The 21,513-nt window shown below is 55.8% G+C and overlaps 4 protein-coding genes and 2 non-coding genes across 6 annotated transcripts; 2 read left to right on the forward strand and 4 right to left on the reverse strand.

Annotated features, from left to right (window-relative positions):
• Positions 1-890: 890 nt before the first annotated feature.
• BESB_012830 (putative autophagy-related protein 8 atg8) lies at positions 891-2,741 on the reverse strand (the record flags this gene model as incomplete). Its single annotated transcript, XM_029360013.1, has 3 exons — positions 891-1,125; positions 1,548-1,656; positions 2,711-2,741. 3 exons carry the CDS (start codon positions 2,739-2,741, stop codon positions 891-893), a joined length of 375 nt encoding a protein of 124 aa, XP_029216680.1.
• Positions 2,742-5,401: 2,660 nt separating this feature from the next.
• BESB_012840 (tryptophanyl-tRNA synthetase (TrpRS1)) lies at positions 5,402-8,995 on the reverse strand (the record flags this gene model as incomplete). The annotated part of the gene is made up of 6 exons (XM_029360014.1): positions 5,402-5,703; positions 6,272-6,704; positions 6,877-7,022; positions 7,632-8,121; positions 8,528-8,711; positions 8,850-8,995. The coding sequence occupies 6 exons, from the start codon at positions 8,993-8,995 to the stop codon at positions 5,402-5,404; spliced, it is 1,701 nt and encodes a 566-aa protein (XP_029216681.1).
• Positions 6,790-6,862, reverse strand: BESB_015450. The gene has a single exon. It is a non-coding gene; the product is annotated as a tRNA-Glu (tRNA).
• Positions 8,996-12,056: 3,061 nt separating the features above from the next.
• BESB_015500 lies at positions 12,057-12,138 on the forward strand. Its single transcript has one exon. It is a non-coding gene; the product is annotated as a tRNA-Ser (tRNA).
• Positions 12,139-14,366: 2,228 nt separating this feature from the next.
• Positions 14,367-16,499, forward strand: BESB_012850 (uncharacterized protein; the record flags this gene model as incomplete). Its single annotated transcript, XM_029360015.1, has 1 exon — positions 14,367-16,499. One exon carries the CDS (start codon positions 14,367-14,369, stop codon positions 16,497-16,499), a length of 2,133 nt encoding a protein of 710 aa, XP_029216682.1.
• Positions 16,500-19,212: 2,713 nt separating this feature from the next.
• Positions 19,213-20,655, reverse strand: BESB_012860 (metal cation transporter, ZIP family protein; the record flags this gene model as incomplete). Its single annotated transcript, XM_029360016.1, has 1 exon — positions 19,213-20,655. The coding sequence occupies one exon, from the start codon at positions 20,653-20,655 to the stop codon at positions 19,213-19,215; it is 1,443 nt and encodes a 480-aa protein (XP_029216683.1).
• Between the last annotated feature and the right edge of the window lie 858 nt (positions 20,656-21,513).

Genomic DNA, 21,513 nt, shown 5'->3' on the forward strand with positions numbered 1-21,513 from the left:
GACACGACTCGTCCCAAGTTGCCCGCAGAGCTTGCAGCTCGGCAGATCGCGACTTGACACTGTCTACGCGCATTCAGCTTCTTAGAAGGGCGCAGGCTCAGGTCCGCATTGCTGAAAATCGCGGCCATCTGAGATGTATATCCAACACTCAACCTGCGCATGCAGACCTCTACATGCAGTTCGAAAAATGGAAAACGCACTCTAGTCCCAATTCGTTTTGGGTTTTGTGGTTCGCGAAGACACATTGTGTTGCTGCGCAGAGTGTTCGCGTGCCAGTCTACGGATGACAAGGTAAAACATCTCCCACGTGACTGTGAGCGTCTGCAGGTTTCAAATGTTGCGAGAGGCACCCGCCCCTGTACAGTCTGAACCGTCGCCGGCTGCTCTGTTCTTTGTTGGAGAGGAAACGCCTTCGCTTCTTGTCAAAAAGCAACACTGCGTTTGCTGCTGCTGCTTTTTTGCACATATTTTATCTGGGTCCACCGTTTTCTCGAGAGGGAGGAAGCGCGCAGAATTTACACTGCAGAGACCGGCTAAAAGACAGCTCCGCAATTCCGCGGTTGCAGCACCGGCAATAACGCGATAACGTAGCAAAAGCGATACACGCTGTCTCGTGTGTGTTTCCTGTAACAGCAAACAGCCAATTTTGTTCAGACTTCCCATGTTGATGAAACCAAATACTAATTTCACAAAGAGACTGTGTATCAACGCGCCGAAAACGAGAGCTTGGCACCTCGTACCCCCCTGATGTCACCATCGAAAAGCCACTGCAATTCTTCACTATATGAGTTTTCCCTGAATCACTAGAGAAGAGAAAGACGGCGGAGGAAGCTTCCTGTCTCCCCGCCGTAGTCTTTCTAGAGAAGCGGTGCCGAACGCCTAGGCCGCAGTCACCCGAGAGTATTTTCTGAAGAATACTCGACGTAGAGGAAGCCATCATCGGAGACGTGTTGTTCGTACACCTCTTGCATCAGCGCGCCGGCCTTGGGAGCGGTATTCTCAACAAACAAATATATCGTCTTCTCGTGTGTCAGCGGCAAGCCACTGTTCTGCGCGCACTGGTTGATGTGCTTGTGAATGATATACTTGAACTCCCCAACCAACATGTTCATGGGCACCAGAAACCTGAGCAACAAAAAGGAATCTATGACCCTCTCATACACCTACAGACCCACGCCCTTTCCCGCGAACGGCCCAGACACAGAAAAAGGAGAGCGCCACGAGGAGCAGGAACTCAAAGTCGCACGTACATGCTCTGCCCCCCCTAACCCCCCCCCCCCCCCCCCCCCCCCCCCCCCCCCGGCTAGATGTATAGGGGAAGTCAGAGGGACCGAAAGACCACTACGCTGTGTGAGTAAAAGAATATATATCACGTGTGCATCTTGGCTGTTCCACTTCACCAGCTACACTCGCATCCACACAGAGGCGGTATAAAACGGAAAAGAGAACAGCCAGATCCACGACGCAGCGCCGAAGCGTCCACCAGCAGGCGCGCCATTTAGAGTCGCAAGCAATGTGAAGCACGAAGCTGGGACGCCGAAGCTTACTTCTTCTTGTCGATAACTGGCAGATCCGAGCGGGGAGCTTTCTCGCATATCACCGGGATCCGGTTTGGATACTTCGCCCGAATGCGATGCGCCTCCGCCGTCCGCTTCTCTGAAAAAAACTCAGCACAGCATTCGAACGCGTTCTCTCAACAGACCTCAGATGGCACGCGTTCAGCATCCAGCGAAGCCGCAATGCGGTCACGACGAAGGAAAAGACGCGGTGCGAACCGCACAAACAGGCTGTGCAGAGCTCCACTCAACTCTTCACCGCACAAGTTTAGAGTCAACACGAACGTCAAAGGCAGGTAAGAAGGGAGACTGCAATGAGTGGTCTTCGGCCGGAAGATTATCCTCGCCAGACACGCGGCGTCCAACTCCGCGCGCCATCCGATGTGGCGCGGCAGGCACTTGACCGCCACTGTGGAAACAAGCACCGCCCTGCTCCTAGATTATTCAAGCTGACACGGTTCTGAAATACAGACAACCCAGTTCTGTATGACTGCAGTACACCTCCATCCCGCTGGATGGCCAAAGACAGCAAGAGTGTTGGATTTCAAGGTCACGGGGATCCCGCCTGCTTCTAAGTAGGCGCATGCGTGACAGAAAGCAACGTGAAGAGGTTACAAGCTGAGGAGTCCGGCGCCACGCAAGACGACATCGGGTCGCACAATGGCTGGGCACGCGAGAGTTGACTGTGACAGGACGACGCAGTTTTTCAGGTTAAGGTAAAAAGATCCGTCACGATGCGCCTTGGCAAAGGGAGAAAAGCGCACGCTCAAAAAGCCGGCTCGAGAAAGGATGGATTCGATGCCCGCAAACTCTCTCGAGCATGTCGATGGCAACTTCCGAACGGGTCCGAGACATGGGCGACATCACGCAATTGCAATGATCACAAACTTACATTCGAATTGCGATTACTCCGCACTTTACAGCATCCCGCCTTTCCACAACACGAGAAGAGGCTAGTGACTCAAAACCCCCTAGAATCACACGGAGGCACCCTGCCAATCTTGCAAAAAAAAAATGGTCACCCGCCCGGCCGCTGCAACGGGGTCACCGTGAGAACGCACAACAAAAACAGCAGACGATGAATGCAAAGGAGCAGCAACTAAAAAGAAGACCGCACAGGGTGGCCTTGGACAGGCCATTATTTTTTAACTCACCAAAGGACACTTCGTCACGGATTGAAGGCATGTTTGTCTACAAGCAGGAAACGGAATATCCAGCTTTGAGATGTGTTCCGCGAGCCCGACCAGCCGGTAGCGAATTGAACGAAAAAACGGATAATAGTGCACTCATACGAGCAACGAAAGAGCTACTGGTTATTGTTTTGACAAACGAGCAAAACCGGCCTCCGAAGATAGTGTGCATGCGAGAGTTTTTGTTTCTTGCTGAGAAAGAATGTCGTCGCTTTGGCCTTGCCTAGCGATCGGCAAAAGACAGCGCGGGGGCTTGTCTGGAGAAACGTAGGCCAAGAATCTCACGAAACTGAGTCGCACGAAAACAAATGGTTGCTGACAATAAAGAGCGAGGAAAAAAAAGAAAAGACTACGAACCAGTCGACGAAGTGATAAGACAGTGAATCGGCAGAGCAATTACGCGCCAGTTGACGCTTGACGACACGAAGACTCGTATACCAACTACGCACTCTACCAGGCTGACGCATGGGAGCTTGCCTACTGCAAAGGATATAGAGATGTGAAGGACACCGACTTCAGGGTGGTTGCTGAGCGGAAAGAGAGCCACATTTGTAGGAAAAAACTTCAATGGCAAAAGAACGGCCCTAAAATACCGCCGTACCGAGGGTCTCTCGTCACGGAACGGCAACCGCCTCGCGACAACAAGGGGGCTCCCGCGCGTCCGCGGAGAAAGTCGCAAAAGCGGACATGAGGAAAAGTACACCGATATTATGGTCTCGCCACCCAGGTGGCGCTGTAAACGAATTCAAGGGTTCCTGAAAAATCAGTTTTTTTAGACAAGCAACGTGGAACACCGCACAAGAGAACAGTTCACACTTTGCGCGGTGGCTGTCCGGGCGGCTTCCGCCGTTCTCATCAGAAGAGTCGTGGCGCACGCATCCTCTTGCCCCGAATCCCCCAAGCGAGTTCACCTTGGAGTCGGAAAAACAGCGCAGACGAAACAATGGTTCGAAATATCTGCGGATATTTCATGCGGACGCACGGCGAGAAAAGCTCGTTTCTGAAACGCATCGTACTCTTCCAGACTTACAAGGTATGCAGAAGTGCTCACCGCACGTAGTTTTTCAACGTCTCACAAGGACCGAGAGCTTGAGTCTCGTGCAGTTTTAACGTTCCCGGGTCTGCTTACAGGAAACTGCAGTTCTCGCGTCATACGAGCGTGCAAACGAACGTGGGGTTTCTGTGTCCCGCTGCCGCGAGACTATCTTTAGTCTGGAGTGCCTAGTGCAGATGTCTCACACAGTGTTATGGTTCGTGTATTTGTGTTTGTGGACGAAAAAATGGGATGGAGCATGCGCATATCGTCCATAATCGAAGGGCCTGATTCTGCGTATTTCCAACTCCAACATGCTAAGCACACCTCGCAGCGAATGCGGGGATACATACAACGTGCGCGGTCACTGACAGTCACCGTAGTGTTACTTGCCGACTGAATGAGCAAGCAAGCGCCATCTTGCGTACCGCCGAGCCGCACGCGATACACGTAGTCCAGGTTGTATGCAGACCGCGACCGGTTGGGCGTGTACGATTCTCTCTGGTACATGTACGACGATGGCTGGTAGGTGTGTTGGAGTAATCCGCACTATACAGTTGATCCACGGCGGGGCATCGCTGTCCGTAATCCGAGAGATTTCACCACCGTTGTCACCCGTAGCAGGGCCGTGAACGCGTTATATATTCAGCGCTGCAAGGGCTTCTGCTGCGTAGAGAAAGAGCAGCAGACCTCCGCAGAAAATCAGGGTCATTTCTGTTCAGTTTTATGACACACGCAAGCTTGTGCACAACGCTCTTAATGTGCAGCTCCAACATCGCTACTCCACGTTTGGCGTTGGTTTCTCTAGGAATGCGTTCTTGTCGTTCGGGGGTTTACAACCCGCGGAAAAAAAGATGGCCATGGAGGCACATAATGTGCACACGCCCGAAACGCTTCACCTCAGACTATGGGATACAGCTTCATTATGTTACGTATGCCTGTCGCAGTTGCCAGCTAGAAGGAAGGCATAAGTAGCCAAAATAATGGATCCCCAATGCTGAAGGCATTTCACACCATCCTGTGTGATCTCCGGCTGGGCTAACAAGATACTGTAGGCGGTCACGTTTTACACCAACCAGCATACAACGGTGCCAGCCCTTCAAATTATTCAAACGGATTATAGGAAGCTTCAGGACAGCCGCAGCTTCCAACACCATTCGTGCTACCGCCGTTGCACGCATTCTCTGCATCGGCGCGAAGAAGAACCTCTTCCGTTGTTAATAATTTCTGCAGAACAAGCAAAGGAGACCGTCAGTGGGGCTGAAAATGCCGAAGCCTTCTGCGCCTGCGACTCGAGTCGAAAACTCGCGCCGCACGTCAGCCGCGTCTCGTCATGCGCGCATGTATGCCAGTTTGCAGTGTTGAGTCTCCAGAAGAAGAGGTATTCCAGTGGGCTTCACAGGACTACTGAGGCGTATAATTGGCCTCCGAAGGAGCTGTGTCCAAAATGTCCATTGCCTCTCGAACCCTGTGAAGAGTCGACGCAGCTCTCTGACGCGCCGCTGCAGCACCCGCGGCGATGACTTGTCGCAAAAATGGGAGATCTGGCCGAATCTCTCGATACCGCCTGCGAAATGGACTCAACCGAAAACGCAAGTACCATCATATACTGTAAAATCGACTTAGGAGTTCCTCCACAAACTCGTCCCCAACAAGACTATTGCCCAGCACTTGTAAGTATCACAAACAAAGACTTGCCTCTGTAGAGGAGAAAGTAAATCAATAAGCCTCTCGGTTAGCTCCGTCTTGAAACATTCCCAAGGTGCGTCGGAAAACCGCTTCGCTGCATCTTGAGGTGCCTGGCCTGTGATGACACTCCAGAGATGCAAAAGGTTTCGGCATGCTGCCCGATATTCAGTCGAGCTCGGCTCGTCCGCGCGGCCTTTCCGAGGGCGCAGCTCGCCTTCCATGTTGTACGATAAGCCTGGACCACAGGTAAAGTGTGAAACACTGAAAACGTTCTATAGGAGGGGGGCTCTCTCAACGTCTGCAACGAATCATGCTCGACTGCGACAGAGGCGCATCACCCACCAAATATGTCACGTACATGCTGTACGTCAGCAGCTCTGTGCCGCTGAGCGCATCCGTGTGACGATTCGTTTGTGCAGAGGACGAACTGTAATTCCCGTCTGTCACCTCTCCCGCGTCGCTACGGAAGGTGCAGGACCTCAGATCGCCGTCGGCGGCTCGGATTAAACCACGCCGAAAAGATCCGAAATGAATTTGGTTAGTTTGCTGTGGCTATCCTTGCGTTCTTCTGTCTTCGCATTGTCCCCCAGCTTGCCGCACGGTTCCTTGCCCTACCGATGTGTGACTAAAGTCACGATTGGACACACGCGCTTGCCGTGTGTATGACTACACGACGCTGGATGGTGCAACTTATCCACGAATATACAGAGTACTCTATCAACAAGAACGAGGTAGACAGCTCTTGTATCGCGATTCTATCGCTTCAAGCACAAACTCGGTTTCCGGCAGAGCAAGATCCTTACCTCGTATTGTATCCGTCTTCGCCTTAGCGATCTTTGCAGCGATAACATCCGGCGGGTCGAGCAGAAACACGCATCCCTTGGAGCTAGCTACTTGACCAGGTATGCTTTCAGAGCTACTCTTGCTCATTTTCTTTGTGGGGTTTTGTAAATCTCCGATTCTTGAAGATAGGCGACTGTAGCCCAGCATCCGGGGTAGGCGCAAACCCGTCCAGCTGGCCAGCCGCCCCCGGATGGAGCTGCGGTCTCCAGGCAACAGAGCCCTGCCTGGGTCCGTACGGCCTTCTGCAGAGCGGCGCCGATCCTCTTGCGGCCGCTGAGGAAGGAACATGCTGTTCCAGCGCTTTCCAACCTGCCGTGTAAACTCGACGTGCTGACACTGGTCGTCTCCGACGAGAACATAATCGGCATCGTGGGCAAGAATATCAGCCGCCATCTGGAAGGAAAGCAGCGGAAATACGCGGCGCACCACGCAGGTAGGCGACTACAACCGAACGCATGTGAATACAGACAGGAAAACGTTCCCACGCCGGGACTCGAACCCGGGTCGCCCGGGTGAAAGCCGGGTATCCTAACCACCTAGACTACATGGGATGACACAAACTCACCAATAGCGGGTAGAACCGCATGCCGACATCCGCTCGTCCTTCCCGCTGCCACGGAGTGTCTTCTCCGTCGCTACCCTTAGTTGTTGCATCATCCTCATTCAAACGCCGAATATTGGCAGAAGCCCCTGTGCAGCGTTCCAGCCAGCCTGAGCTCGAACACACCATCGTCGCAAAAGAGAAGAAATATCACGCGTCGGTCAAGGTTATGGAGGTTTCCCGCCCCTGCCCTTCTTGCAAAGGACTACAGAAGCCGAGGGAGTCTGCACGTTTCGCTTGATCATCCCGTGAAGGTGTAGAGTCAAACAACTTGACTCTCTTAACCAAGCGACGCTAATGCCAGGCTCGGGCGGCGACTGCTTCACTATTTCTTTGGTGGAGCACAGGGGCCTGGAGCCCGTCATGTCCAGTTAGTCAAGCCTGATCCCCTCAAACCGCTTTCTATCCGTCACACCACGTGAAGATCCAAGATGGGACAGGACAACCGCCACGTCGCTGGGTTTCTTATCTACATCGCGCGAAATCCTATGAACGGTTCATACTGAACGAACAAGAAGACGAAAACACACCAGCAGACGGCAACCGCAGAGGCCAGAAGGCGCGCGGAGGCACTCTTGGGCATTTGGGAAGTTTGCCAGCTCCGCAAGGGACCAAAGGGCTCCTCCGGAGGCGGCACATGTCCATCGAAGTTCGACGTTTTGCTCCTTGCAAGTTGCATGTGCTTTGTCCTGACACGCTTTGCGCGCTGCTGCACTCACCTAGGGGCGTGCACCCCATGAGGAGAGTGGCGAGCATCGTGTGTTCAGGCACCAAGCTCTGAACGGCGACGACTGTTTTTCCAGGCTCTCCGCAGGTGCCTGTCTCTTGCAGATGGTCGCCCAGGGCGGGACTCATCCCGGAAGCGAGGAGAATCGCTACTGCGTCGAGCGTGTCCTCCGAGATCGACCTCAGCTTCTCGGCAGATCCGGCGCTGTGGGCTCCGTCAGCGGCGAAGGACCCCGAGGGCGACCGCGCAGCATCTCCTCGTCGCCCACCGCCGCTCGCGCCAGCCAAGGAAAAAACGGCCTCGTCGCCCGCGGATGCCGCAGCTTCTTGGCCACGCGCGCCGCTGTGGAGTCTCCGCGAGATTTTGCCGAAAGTGGCATGGAGGTCGCCGATCAGACACGTGACTGAGGCTTCGCACTGTTGCAGAGTCGCCAGAGGCCGAACGACCGCGAAGAAGTTGCCCAGGTGCAGGCGCCCACTCGGCTGCGGGGACGCGAAACAGGTCGCCCGAGCGTCCCAGCAGCAGGCATCACGAAGTGAGGGAAACACAGACAGAGTTCATGCATCGACTGTGGTACCGTTTGAGAGGCAGAGGCGTGCCAAGCTCGCCATTCTGTGTGCGGAGCGGGGAGCGGGCCCCTGGGTTTTGTGCGTGAGAAGCAGCACGCACGACACGTGGCACGACGAAGGACGGCAGCAGGGGAGGGTGTTTGTTCTTGGACAAATAGTGGCTGTACGCGTCAGTCTACGCGCTAGTCGGAGTTGCTGGATTAGCACGGACAAGCTGACGTCGACGCACGGGAATTTCGCGCGCGTTGGATGGTCATGAGCATTACAGACATGGGTGCCTCGAAGAGGCACGCAGGCCGAGTGCGGCACAGAGTCTTACCTGCATGCCGGTCATGATATGCGAGCCTCGAAAAAAACGGTCGCGATCGCGCGATTCCTCTTCGATCCACGTAGTCGCGCCATCTTTCTTCGCTGTCAGCTCGTCGCCCCCTTGCTCTGGTTCGCCCTCGCCATCCGCGGAGGTCCCCGCGGCGCGGCTAAGCCGAAGGCGGCTACGCGGGGAGCTGCAGCGCAAACACGAATGACTGCAGGGGTGGCGCTCGTCAACATCCTCGCTTGGGCAAACAGAAAGCCTGGGCCGCGCAGATACACTGAGAACGGCAGGCGAAGCAGAAAACAGACTCAACGGAATCAGCACCTACGTCCATGCACCCCGAGGATGGCCGAAAAAAAAAACCGAACAGACAGCCTCGAATAGAGCATCGTCTTGAGGAGGAGAATGGAGCTCGGGCTCCACACTGCCATCGTAGCGGGTCGTGTGGAGAAGGCCCATAGTGCCTGAGCGCATTGCTTATCTGAGACATCGGTTACACGTGCTCATGATAATGTGCGGCGGTCTCGAATGAACGATGTGCGAGCTTCTAGACTTGTGTGTAATCACCGCAAGATTCCTCGTAAAGCTTATACTGGTTTTTCTAGCGTACCTCGCTTCGTCTCTACTGCGGCCGCCCCTCCAGTCGAGACCGAACGGAGACAAAGTAGATCCTCCGCGGGACTGACAGCCCACAGTCCCACCCCTCGTAGGGGGCTTGAGCTGCCGCGGCACCTGCAGGCGCGCTTTGTAGTCAAATGTGGTGCGGCAGCTCAGAGCGCTTGGGGGTGAAAGAAAGGCAGGGGAGAGGAGGAAAGCGCGCACCCGCTGGGGACACTTCGCAACCTCTGTTGCGGCGCGCATCCGCGCCCCCCCATGAAAAAATGAAGCAGAGACGACTCGCCGCGCGAGATGACGACGCACGCAGAAAGCACACGCGAGAGACGCCTCTCGGCGCCGGCAAGACGTGGGATTGTCAAGGAAAGACGGTGGAACACTAGAGGAGCGGCGTCGAGAGACCTGTAACGAATCTGAAAGGCGATGCCTTCCGGACGGTAGTTTGCTTCGCGGAGCGCTTAGATGAACGCCAGAAACTGCCCGCGGATGCCTGGCTTCAGGATCAAGTGAAGCGCCAGTGCTGGATGCACAGGCGAGAAGGTAGCTGACGGAGGAATCGAGCAACGAAAAAGATCTCGGGGAGTTGAGGAGGGGTCCCCAGGCAGCACCGGAGGGCGTGCCAGCTTGAAGAGGCGAGAGAGAGATGGAGGACTGAAAAGGCCGGGCAACGGACGCAGCCCGCACGCAGGTAGTGAAGAAAAGGCAGGCGAAAAAAACTGTCAAGGTGAGACCTGAGGGAACCGACACCGCGAAGGAGCCCGGGGAGAGGAGTCTCGTGGGGCCCATGGTGAATTAAGGGAAGACGAGAAAACGTGGAACGCGCCGAGGGAGGCATGAAAGAAAAAAAAGCATACGCCGGTGCTTTTCGCTCGCTTGAGGCGGTGACGCGTCCAGCAATGGTGCAGGAGACACTACAAACGACGCCTGCGATGCAGAACGAACGCCGGCAGATTCATCGGAGATTGGTAACCCCCACCCCCCTTGCCTCCGCCTCGTGCGCAGGGACAAAGAGAGGCAGATCTCGAAGCTCGTAGAAAATGAGGGACACCCGAAATCAGCTGCTGGAGGAACGCCACGAGGCAGGTCTCGAGGCAACTAGGACTCGTCAGCCGAGCCTCAGAAACAATCTGAACAGGCTGCGTGCGGCAGGCAAGACATGGCTTGGGTGTAGCGCCTGCAGGCAAGACGCCCACGTAGTAGCACTAGTAGATGAATTGAAAAGGCACAACAAAGGAAAACCTTTAGTGTGTCGAATACTGAGCTGTGCCTCCAGAACGTCGTCTTCACTCAGGCCTCCCTCAGCCCCATGAAAATGCCTTGCGAAAAGCTGGCCGGGAGACACGCGAGTGCAGTAGCGAGTTGACATCTCCAGGAAGAGTTGACAGACCTCGGGATAGATGCCCATAAAGGCTCATGTGCACAAACGTCATGGCTATCAAAGGCAGACGCATCCGTTCGTCGACGCCGTAGTGAAGAAAGGAGGAAGGCGCTCTACTGCAACCGCTTGTCCAGGAGTTTACAGGACAACCAGCCCATCAGCTGCGCAGCGCATGTCTCCACGCCACGCACGCTGCCGCCGCCCGCCGAAACCTCTTCATTGAACCAGTTGTTTGAGAGTGGAACCCAGGAGGAAGCAGCCTCACAAGACTGCCGGCGAACATCTGCGCGCACCGTAAGCTGCTCCCATGTTGGTTGAGGGGATGAGAAAGCGACTCGGTGTCTTGGTTCAGCAGCTTTGTGTTAAGTTGCCCTTGACCCTAGAAAAACTTCTTAAACTGTGAAGCAGGCCCAAGTCTTCAACTGGGTTGTCACAGCACCTCGTACCTTCACTGGTGCCGTTATACTGGAGAATCGCTGTCTCGTTTGCCGGATCCAAGTTATATGTGTGTTTTCTGCTCATCATGCTAACTGGGTTGGCCGCGCATAGCAAAGAGGAGAGCTATTGCGGATGTGCCGGAGAAGCCGCAGGCTCAAGGTTTTAGGGCGCTGGCGCGGCATGCGTAGAGTGGGCAAGGGCGCAGACCTTCATTGCTGTGGGTAGGTCAGCGTGCGGCGCAGATTAGCAACTGGCCTCTCAAAGCCGTACGCATGACTCACGAAGTGGTATAGAGAATTCATCAGGATCATTCTCGCTGCGTTGAGCCTCTTCAGACTGTGACGGCACATCGCTGGGACTGGCGTCCAGGATGCACGTTCTGTCCGCGTCACAAACAGTGTACGAATATACAAATCGCTCTGTTGGAGAATAAGATATGCTCATCCCCGTAGAGGAATGTTACGGGTATACATCAATGTAACATTATTCGACCGCTGTGAGAATCGCGACGATACATGAGAATCAGGGCAGGGAGAGCCCTTTCAGTCGACAGAAATCGGTATACATCCGTATGGGTCCACTGTTGCGCATTAACAACTAGGACTGATCGGCTGGTGCTGCATAAGTGACTCAGGAACGCATGAGGCAGTTGTCAGTGTCGAGCAATACCTAGGATGGCATGATATCCGCTGAGGCTCCAATGCCTGAAAATCGTGTACCCTTCAGGCAGCACTGCAGGACCTGCCGAACCCTAGACGTTGAACACCGATACGTCTAGACTAGAGAATATCACGCACCAGAGGGAGGGCGTCCCAGAGTCTGTGCACCTGTTCTCTGCAGTCCACATCAACCGACGAGATACCGGCTAAAGACGCTGAGTTGCGGAGCATCGGGGAGGGCAAATCGGGAAACTTCGGAGTCCCCTGACTGCTTGCACACATGCATATCAACATTAAACATAAACCCCACGGAACCAAGACTCCCTACCGCCCGACCCCTTCAGGCGCAGTCGCCTCCAAGCGACCAGGAGGGCGTAAGAAGTCTGTCCCACACCAGGGTGGTGTTGGCAACCGAGAGGCAACACCACAATTGAGACGTAGATTAGACAACGTGGCCGAGTGGTTAAGGCGGTGGCCTGCTAAGCCATTGGGTTCTGCCCGCGCAGGTTCGAATCCTGCCGTTGTCGCTTCTATTTGCAACAGCCTTTGGTTTGACCGGCTGGATGCTTCTCCCCCTGGACTTGTTTTGACCTTATTCCTGGGCATTAGCATTCATGTCGCATGTTCTCGGTCGTTAGGGTTCCGCTTTTTGCGGTTTCGCCGCCCCCGCCCCCCTCCCCCCGCCCCCCTCCCCCCGCCCCCCTACAGCATGCGTGTTCGGCTGTGGCTGGTGAATCCGCAAGTGTATCGCTGGTGACTCATGGCTACTGGTTCTGAGATGCTGAAGCCGACGATCATCAATGAGACGTTCTTTGGCAAGCTGTCAACGACTACCCTCTCCTGCTGTGTACTCTGGCGACTATGTGGCGCGTGCCGAACGGCCGCCGGCCCGGGTAGGACGTTCAGTGTGGTTTCGATTCGGAGCGGAAACGCGAGAATCCGTGGAAACCATTCGCTGCGAGAGCATGTGCACAACACGCAAGTGCAGATCCCACTAGTCCCGAGTGTGTATTGCATGGATGGTTCATTTCATGTATGATCTAGGCCAGCCTGCTTCCCCCCGCGCGGCTCCTTGGCGTGTAGTGTCAGTTCTCGCTTCACATCTGTCAAGAACGTGCAAGTCCACCAGCTGTATGCCTCTAAAAAGACGTCCTGAGACCCGTAGCAATGGTAAGGCGTCGAAAGTTTGCGTGTGGAAACACATCGGTAATCCCACGGACCGGTACTGCCGCTGCATCAATCCCGGCGCCGCCTTTACGCGGGTCGATCTTTTCGTACGTTAAGCAGAGTTTGTGCTCGCTGGGGCCTTGTGGTCTCTTTTTTGGGCGCCAACACAACGCGGGCTCTGTTCGTAACTGGCCTGTAGTATGTTTCTTTTTCTCCTGCTTCGCGTACCTCGTGTGTGAGCGGGGCTGGAGCCCTTGTACAGCTGCTTATTCAGCAGCCAGCGCGAGCTGGTAATTTCGTCGCCGAGCCAGGACCAGACCAACTGAACCGGCACCCTGTTGCGCGCTGCCGCGCGCTGCTTTTTTGTGACGTTCAGGGTTTGGCTGTTATAAGATAATCTGAGCAGTAAGACATTCTTTTTTTTGTATTGTGGACGATTGTCCTCCTGGCTTGTCCCTCGGATCTCTGTGTGCAACGACCATGCCATGCGGCTCTTGTCTCCAAGAGAGCTGGCGCCGCGGCTGAGCATTTCTGGTTCGTTCCTGAACCGTGAGAGACTGGTCGGCTTGGTCTTTACCAGACGGGACATGTCACTTCGGGACGCATTTTCCATTGGCACAGACCAAGTAATCCGCCTGAGAGTCCCCACCGCGTTGCCAACAGTGCTGCGGCGCATGCTAGAGGCTCTAGTCGCTGTTTCTCTCGTTACAGAGTGGACGAGACTGTTTGTTGTAAGCGTACGATATAAACGGTGCCTGAATACAGTAGTCCAATGAGTCGTAAAAGGCACGAGTTTCTATGTCTCTCGTGAACTCTCCAGGCGGGAAAGGTGCCCAGCGCGTGTGCCGCGGGCATCCTTCTTCTCGGCTGGAAAGCGCTGATCTTACGTGACTGTTGTTTGGCTGTCATCTCTTGTCTGCTTTCCCCACGATTTTGCCCTTCATTTGATGGATTATTTTGCCGCAGGCGTTCAACACTTTGCTCCTGTTCTCCCTTGGAGTAGCTGTCTCCTCTCATTTCTTTACGATGTGGTCACTTTCGTCTAGGAGCCGCTTTTTGTTACTAATGGCGACTTGAATGAATGTTTCTAGCGAATCCACAGTCCGTTTGGCAGCTCCGTGGCAGCTCCCGGCCTTACTATCGATCTTTGGTGTCGGAAGGAGGGCGCTTTTGCTGAGTCGGTCCCAACGGAGTTATTCTTGTCCCGCCGATGTGGCATTTCTGCTATCACTCTCTCGCGCCTAATTGCATAGAGGAAGTTCTGTTTTACGCGATGAAGAGGCGCTCGCTCCCATTGGTGGATGGGTGGCTGAGGGCGACACTGTGGTGATGAGTGGCGGGACGCCTCAGGCTTCTCAGCCCCCCCCCCTCCCCCCCCCCGTCCTTCCTATAGTCCCTTCTACTTTCGCATTCGCGTCCGCATGTAAACTGAAAGGATAGCAGGTGCTCAAGCCTTTTCGGAGCTCCAGCGCACACCGGACGGTCACAGTGTTCTGTGCTAAGCGGTAGAAGGGTGCCACCCTCCTGCGCGCCTTAGACCACGTTTTGGTTCGGCCGGAAGCAACTCGTTAGATGATGACCGGTACGCATGCTTGGCTCGGGGGAGGTGAAGATGCAACAGCGAAGCGCCGCGAGAGGCGACGAGGCTCTTCAGCCGCCGGACGAGCCCAGCGACTCCCGGCCTGGTCCCTCTCCGAGCTGGCAAGAGCACTGTTCCTCGAATGATTCTGTCCCTGGCAGTGACGACGGCAATCGAGAGGCGCTTCGCCAGTCCCGCCACGAGGGGGAGTGCTTGGCTGCCGCGGGCGGCGGGGAGAATGGAAGAGGTTCACCATCGTCTCCCGTTGCGTCTGCGCATTCCCGCCACCTCGCGAAGGGCAGCAGCTGGCGCGGGCGTCGCCCCGGTCGGCAGTACTTTTCTCCTTCGTCCAGGAGTATGATCTGGGGGAGCCGCCACTGCGCGACCAACTGTCCTCTCTTCTTAACGCCCTCCAGTCTCAAGTATCACTGCAGCAACTGCCCGTTCGGTGCGTCGCCTGACGGGAGAAAGGACTCGTGCCGCGGGAGTGCAGACTTCCGCCCGATGTCCGGTGCCGCGTCCGCCTCGACCGAAGAGGACCACGGCCTTCTGGAGGACTCGAGGGCGAGCGGGACTGGTGTGATCTGTGTAGAGGACGCGGCTTTCGGGGGAGCACCTGGGGGCGGAGCGTGGGAAGCCGCCTCCGCCGCAGCCCAGCCGGTTGGCGCGCGAGTCCAGATCGTGATGAGTGACGACGAAGAGCCGTGCTGGCAGACCGGAGAATGTGCAAAGGGGGGAGACGACCGGGGATGCGGCGCCGCGGCCGCGGCTGCCGGCGGCGATGCGTCACAGCCGCCTCCCGCAGCGGAGGAGGAGGGGCGGTCCAGGCGCTCCCCAGTTGAGTCACGGATGTCCTCCCGGTCAGGCAGGGCGGGTCGCAGAAGTAGAACTAGCTCAGCGCCACATAGCCCCGCCCTGGGGGCTCACGCATCAAGTTTTCCAGCGGAGGCTCCGTGCGCGGGGACGTCGGCGGGCCCGGCCTCCGGGCCTCTGGTCGGCGCTACCGACAGCGGCACGCCGGGTAGTTCAGCGCCTTCGTCCTCATCTGCTTGCGCGTCACCGTTCTCTGTTGCGGCGTCTTCAGAGAGGTCTCAGTCAGCCTCCTCCGCCGCTGTCGAGCCCTTGTCGCTCTATGTTCCTGCCTCTTCCCTGGAAATTGCTCACCCAGAGTCCATTTCCGGCGTCGCGGCAGAGGGGGACGGCATAGGCATAGGCGACGACGCCCGTCATGTGGCGGCTGCGTCTCCGGCCGCGTGTGACGCGTGTCCCTTCTGTCTAGACGCCTGCGAGGACGAAAACTGCGCAAAGTGTCTGCCTCTTCGTTCTCTCGCAGGCGTGCTGAGCGGCACTGGCGGCCCCCCTCCCCCTCCGTCGTCTGCGTCCACGGGGTCTCCAGGCACACCCTCCGCCGAGCAGTGCACGCACTCCGAGGAATCTCCGGAGAGCCTCTTCTTGGAGACCTCCAGCGACCCGGTCACTCCCCCGGGGCCTTTTCCGCAGTCGTGGCGACCTGCTTCAACGCCGGCGGCCAGACGGGACGTAGGCGAACACTCTGCAGCTCCTGCGACGTCCAGTGGCCGCTGCGGCTGGTTCCCCACGAGGTGTTTGCAGATGATTTCTCCTCCCAGCCCGCTGCCAGAGTATACTCTGTGTCAAGTCGCACGGCACTGTAGGCAGGGCGGCTGCTGGATCGTCGCTCACGACTATATCTACGACGCCCTTCCCATTCTGTACGTCCACCCCGGCGGACCCGGATGTCTGTTGCGGAAGTCTCACGAGAACGTGGATTGCAGCCGGGACTACGATTTTCATTCGCGTAGAGGCCGGCAGCTCTGGGAGCGACTTCTTGTTGGGCGCGTCGAGTCCTGCCCCGGATGGAAAAGGCAACAACAACGCTTGGATGCACCTATGAGCCACACCGAAGCGAGAGGCGATCTTGACGCTGCGAGAAGTGAGCAAGCGTGCAGCGGAGAAGCTCGTCAGGCGGAATCGCCATCGGAACTGCCGGGGCGAGCTCTAACGTCAGAGACACCCCAGGGCTCGTCGGCGGGCAAGGGGCGAACGGGCCGCGAGGCGGGTGGGAGACGATGTGCCTCTAGGAAAGAAGCAGCGGTGGACAAGAACTGGTGCCGCCTGCAGTGATAGGTGCAAAACGCATGTCGATTTCAATTTAGCTTCGTCAAACAAGCAAAATCTGCGCCGTCCTTTGAGTGATCTTCCCAGCACACCGAGTAATATGCGAGTGCCGCCTGTCGCAGTATTTCGCGTGGTGATCTTGCCTCGCTTTCAGTGCTCAGGGTGTAACCTGCGCGTCCGCGTGTCCGCCCAGGTGTCGGCCTGCAGCGACTATTCTGAGATTTATTGTGCTTCGAGTCACTTTCATGAGTGCACGGACAGGCCAATTTTATATGATAATCCCGACGTAGTCTTGTTCTCACAATTGAGAGGACTTCCGTTCTACTCGAACGAACTCCAGTGCTTCCTGGCTTGATTCCCAAATTTATATCTACGATATTCTGGGCCTCAGACTGCCCAGAATAACTGTCAGTGGGGCAGCTACGTGGCGGCAAGTCCCAAGGAATAGTGGTTTTCAATGCGGCTGCGTAGCTCAACTGTTGTTTCTGTTGTGGTCTGGTAAGGGCGTTTGTAGGGAGTCCCCAGGGAGAAATGAACTAAACTCAGAGACAGCAGAAAGTACTCTTTGCAATATATTGTCTGACTTTCGCGGCAGTGAGTGTCACGAGGCAAGTCGCACGTCGGCGACACTGGAGTGCGTTCACCACCGCATTGGGGGACACGCAGGCAGTCATATACAGTCACTTCAGCAGCGCAGTATGCCAGAATTAGAAGGCGAAAGCCGAGGATGTGTGATGAGCACTTAGAAGTGGGCTGCGTCTGGTCACAAGGAGCACTGCTACGGCACGTTGTGCTTCGAGGTTATTCGGCTTACAGCACGGACCAGGAACAGCGTGCGTTTTCTACGCTTGAATCCCACCTTTGTGCACAGACCTGGGCACTGCAGATATCGGCTGGCTGCTAAGGGGCGTGATTGTGGGACATGAAGGAAGGCCAGCTGCCGCTTACAAGGGCTACATCTTGCGCGGATTCCTCACTGTGCGGACAGTCAAGCGACACAATGGTGAAGCGTATCAATCCAGCACCCCCAGCAACACGAGTCCGCACAGGAGTCGGTATGACGTTCAGTTTCTACCAGAGGATCGGATTAGGTTGTAGCTGGTCGGATAGGAATTCAGCCTCCGCAGGGGTGCGTAGCGAACAAGAAGCATGCACCTGGCTGGGGGTTCTCTTTTGATTCGCCCGCATCAACGGCACTGTGGAAACGACGCGATGTGTAGCAACTGGTGCTACTGCGTGTCGCGATCGCTACCGGCGCTTTAGCAGCTGAACAGAGAAGAGCAAAGAGGCAGCGTTCGGCCGGACTCGGAACACACAGCAGAAACAAAACGACAAGGGGGGAAACACCTCCCCTCAGCCGAGGTCCGATACGTGGTGAGGGAGCTACCGTGGAAATACCTGCCAGACCAATCTCTTCTAGACACACCTATCTGCGTCAGATGTTCGTTCGAGCTCGAGCGCAGCCTATGTGATAGACTCCCAGTCCTGCGCCCGTAGTACATGACGCCGGCGCACAATGCCCGTGTTTTGCGCGCAATGTAGCTCCTCGTTCAGTCTTCTGAGGTTGTTCTCTAGTATGTCACATGCGTATGAGAGTATGTGTTGTGAGTATTATCCTCAGTCCAAATGAAGTCGTATGACACTGTCGGTTCCACACTCAAAATCTATTAGTACGCCTATACTCACACGCCAGCATCTTGCCAGGCATGCCACCGGCTGTCTGCGCTGCTTTATTCGATTTTCGTTGTGGTCCGGTGTCGAAAGCCGAAATGCTGCGAGTAAGGTTCTGCATTCCTATGAATGAACCGTCCCTGTACTCTACGGCCATATCATGCGTAAAACTGCTTTATCGAACGTAATATACGCCCGTGCAGCATGTGACAGTCGTGACTGCCGGCGGCCGCGCGGTCGCCGGCATAAAAACCTCAGAAATGCCCGGAATCCATGACAGTATTCACACCACGAGCCAGAAAGAAGGAAGCATGGCACTATACAGGCGAGAAGCGGTTAGTGCTGTCTTACACTCGGTGCATGTGAATAGGAGATGGTACCTCACTCTCAAACCCACCCCTGGCCCGGCACCTCTGTCAATGCGCGTTCCCGCGTGTATATATACACATATATATATTTGGTCATGTGTGACAAATGTCTTCCGGTCGTAACGGCCGGTTGATGCCAGAAATAGCTTAGTCTGTGCCTTCCCCGTGCGCTGACAAACACCGTTGTGACGAGGGCAAAGACAGCACAGTTGCACCAGAACTTTCCAGGCGAAGTCCCTCTATCCCGAAAAGTACCGCGTGCGATACTAATTGCGTCTTCACTGGCAACTGCTTTACTTGAAGCTCGCAGCGACATAAACAAGCGCGGGGGCTGTCCTCGTCTGTTCGCATCAGCGGTCTGACGATGGCGCGTCAAGCAGATGGGCAAGAGTCCTCAGGAGATCACTCGTCACAAGGGACGATGGGGGAATAGAAGCTGGCCTTTTTTGCCACCTTTGCCACTGTAGGCTCAACCCCATGCACGTAGACAACACTGTCTGACTCGCTTGCATGTTGCGCTTCTGCATGCGCTACACTGCGAGTTTTGGGCATGCGGCGCGACGCGTGTCGCCGTGCCACCTGAAAAAAATCGTCTGATGCAAGGAGAAGTGGGCCTCGGGGACTAGTTTGAACGATGCACTACCGCTCGCTCCCCCGTGCCCGTCTCGTACACGAGTTGCCTAATAGCTATCGAAATATTCCTCTGCAAATGCACCCGGCGCACCGGCGTGCCGTATGTGATGCTCGATTATTCCCGCTTCTTGTCCTAAGGGCAAGGGGCCTTCAAGAACACCGAGAAACAGGCGCACCGACACAGACAATAAAAATCCCAAGACGCAGAACAGCCCTGATAAAACGCCACCAGCTTCATACGCAGCGGGAAGCATCGATGCAGTCGACAGCGCCAGCATCGCCCCGGCAGCAGTCCCCTGCATTCCCGCGTCAAGCATCCGCATAGATACAGAATGAGCAGGGGTGATCTGAATCGCCGCCGTCGCCGCAGCCACAGCTGCGGTGATTACAGGCACGGAAAGCCACATAAGGAAAGAAAGGCATGAGCTAAAGCCTTCCTTCTTCATCATGTAGCCTCCGCTAAAACTCTCGGGGAAATTTGCAATGAACAGCGAAATAACAAACGCCCACGAGAGCTTGTTTCCAACAACTCGGAATCCGATCATCATCGCCTCGGGAATGGCATCGACGATTTGACTCGCCCACAATACCAAGGCGACGCCCAAGTGTTTGCCTGAGCTCTGCGCCACAGTTCGGGGTCCACTGGTACGTGTTTCCCTCCATTGTTTGTCTTCCGCCCCAAGCATACACAGTTCCTCGTCGGCTGCTTCCGTTACCCCGGCTCGCATGCGATTTTCGAGCGACTCAAACTGCGCAGATGTGTCGGGATTCTGGTTACCGCCAGGATACGGCTGCCGCTTCGACGTCGCTGGGAATCCGGTCCGCGAAGTCGCCTGGTAGCTCGAGAGTAATTTATCGTCGCTATCGTCTGAAGACGCAGTCGGAGCGAGGGAGTCGCCCATCCGTAAAGGCAATGATGAGAGATTCATAACTCTTCCGCCAGCGACGGAAGCACGAGATGCCTCATCTTCTTCAGCTCTGTAGCTCAACAGCCCTCGAGTTTCGTCGGTAGGAGCGTCTTTCCAGTCCAAGACGCGAGCCGATTCTTCAGGCTTGTGGTTCCTGATACCTCCGCTGTCGCCCGCCCCCACTTTATCGCAGTTTGCTTCATCTAATTTTCCTAGGGTTTGCTGGGGCGTGCCTCGGAGCACGGAACCAGTGATGCGGTTGACTTGGCGATCAAGCCACAGGTACAGCAGCGCGCCGACGACGGCAAAAACCATCTGCACGACGTACGCCAGAGTACGCAGTGAATAGCGGCCGCTACGTACATGCTCAATGGCTTCCAGACCCTCGGCGTACACCTCAACCGCCACAGCGAAAATTAGCGAACCGGCGCCGACAGAAAGGAAAAACGCCAGCAGGCGGTTGCTCATCTTCCGCTGTAGCACAAAGGCGGAGACGCCAAGCACTGCCCCCAAAGGAAAGGTTGAAGCAGAAAAGAAGCCGAAAAAGCCGGCAATCTGCCAGTCCGTCAAATCAAGTATCATTGTTGCATCTAGCGAGACAACAGTTTAGAAAATGCAGGTCCCAAGCAGGACGCTGTCCGGCCTGTGACAATCACAGGGCCTCACGGAGAAGGCTCGGGCTCATAGCAGCAGGCGACAAAACACGATGCCCTCAAAGCCGTGACGGTAGAAAGCATTCGTCTGCTACTACCTGATCAAGACTGGAGCCGTGCCTCTCCGTGGCGCTCGCGTTGCGGAAGTGAAGACACGAACAGCTCACATACCGGTCGGGCACGAATGTGGCGCACCTCAGAGCATCATAAGCGTACGGCTCCTAACAATCCTTGATGAAAATAAAGGGTGAAAAAACGGGGCAGTCATGGTATCACAGCGCCTGACATCTTCTGCCGGCCGGCGCGCTGCTCGTGTGTGTTGGCTTTCTCGTTCTAGGAGTCAACCTCCTTCACGATGCACGAGGGCACACGGGAAAAGGCTTAAAAAACGGCACTCGTGTACCAAGGGGAATAGAAAGGAAAAATAGACCGAGTGCAATCCAACTAGCACGTTCCAGACTTGCCGAGCCAGCAGGCACTCCCAGCCCGAGACGGGTGCCGCGAAAAGTCCCTGTCCGCAGACGAGGACAACACAGATATACTATTGAGTATTGACAAGATTTTGAATTCGGCTGAGACTCCCTGTCACTGTTGATGACGGTAGGGATTGAGAGACGGAGATGGCTCAGTGTAGCTGCGGTTGCCCCTGCCCAGCGCGAGCAGCTCTGCGCAGTGGAGCCGTCGCATGCACTAGCGTGTTCTTGTCTCGCCCGGAACAGCGAAAGCAGCTCGAGAAAAGATTAGTACGGTAGTAAACCCAGCCAAACGACTTTGGAATGTGTTGCTG

The sequence above is a fragment of the Besnoitia besnoiti genome, chromosome IX (assembly GCF_002563875.1).
Source record: "Besnoitia besnoiti strain Bb-Ger1 chromosome IX, whole genome shotgun sequence".
NCBI lineage: Eukaryota > Apicomplexa > Conoidasida > Eucoccidiorida > Sarcocystidae > Besnoitia > Besnoitia besnoiti.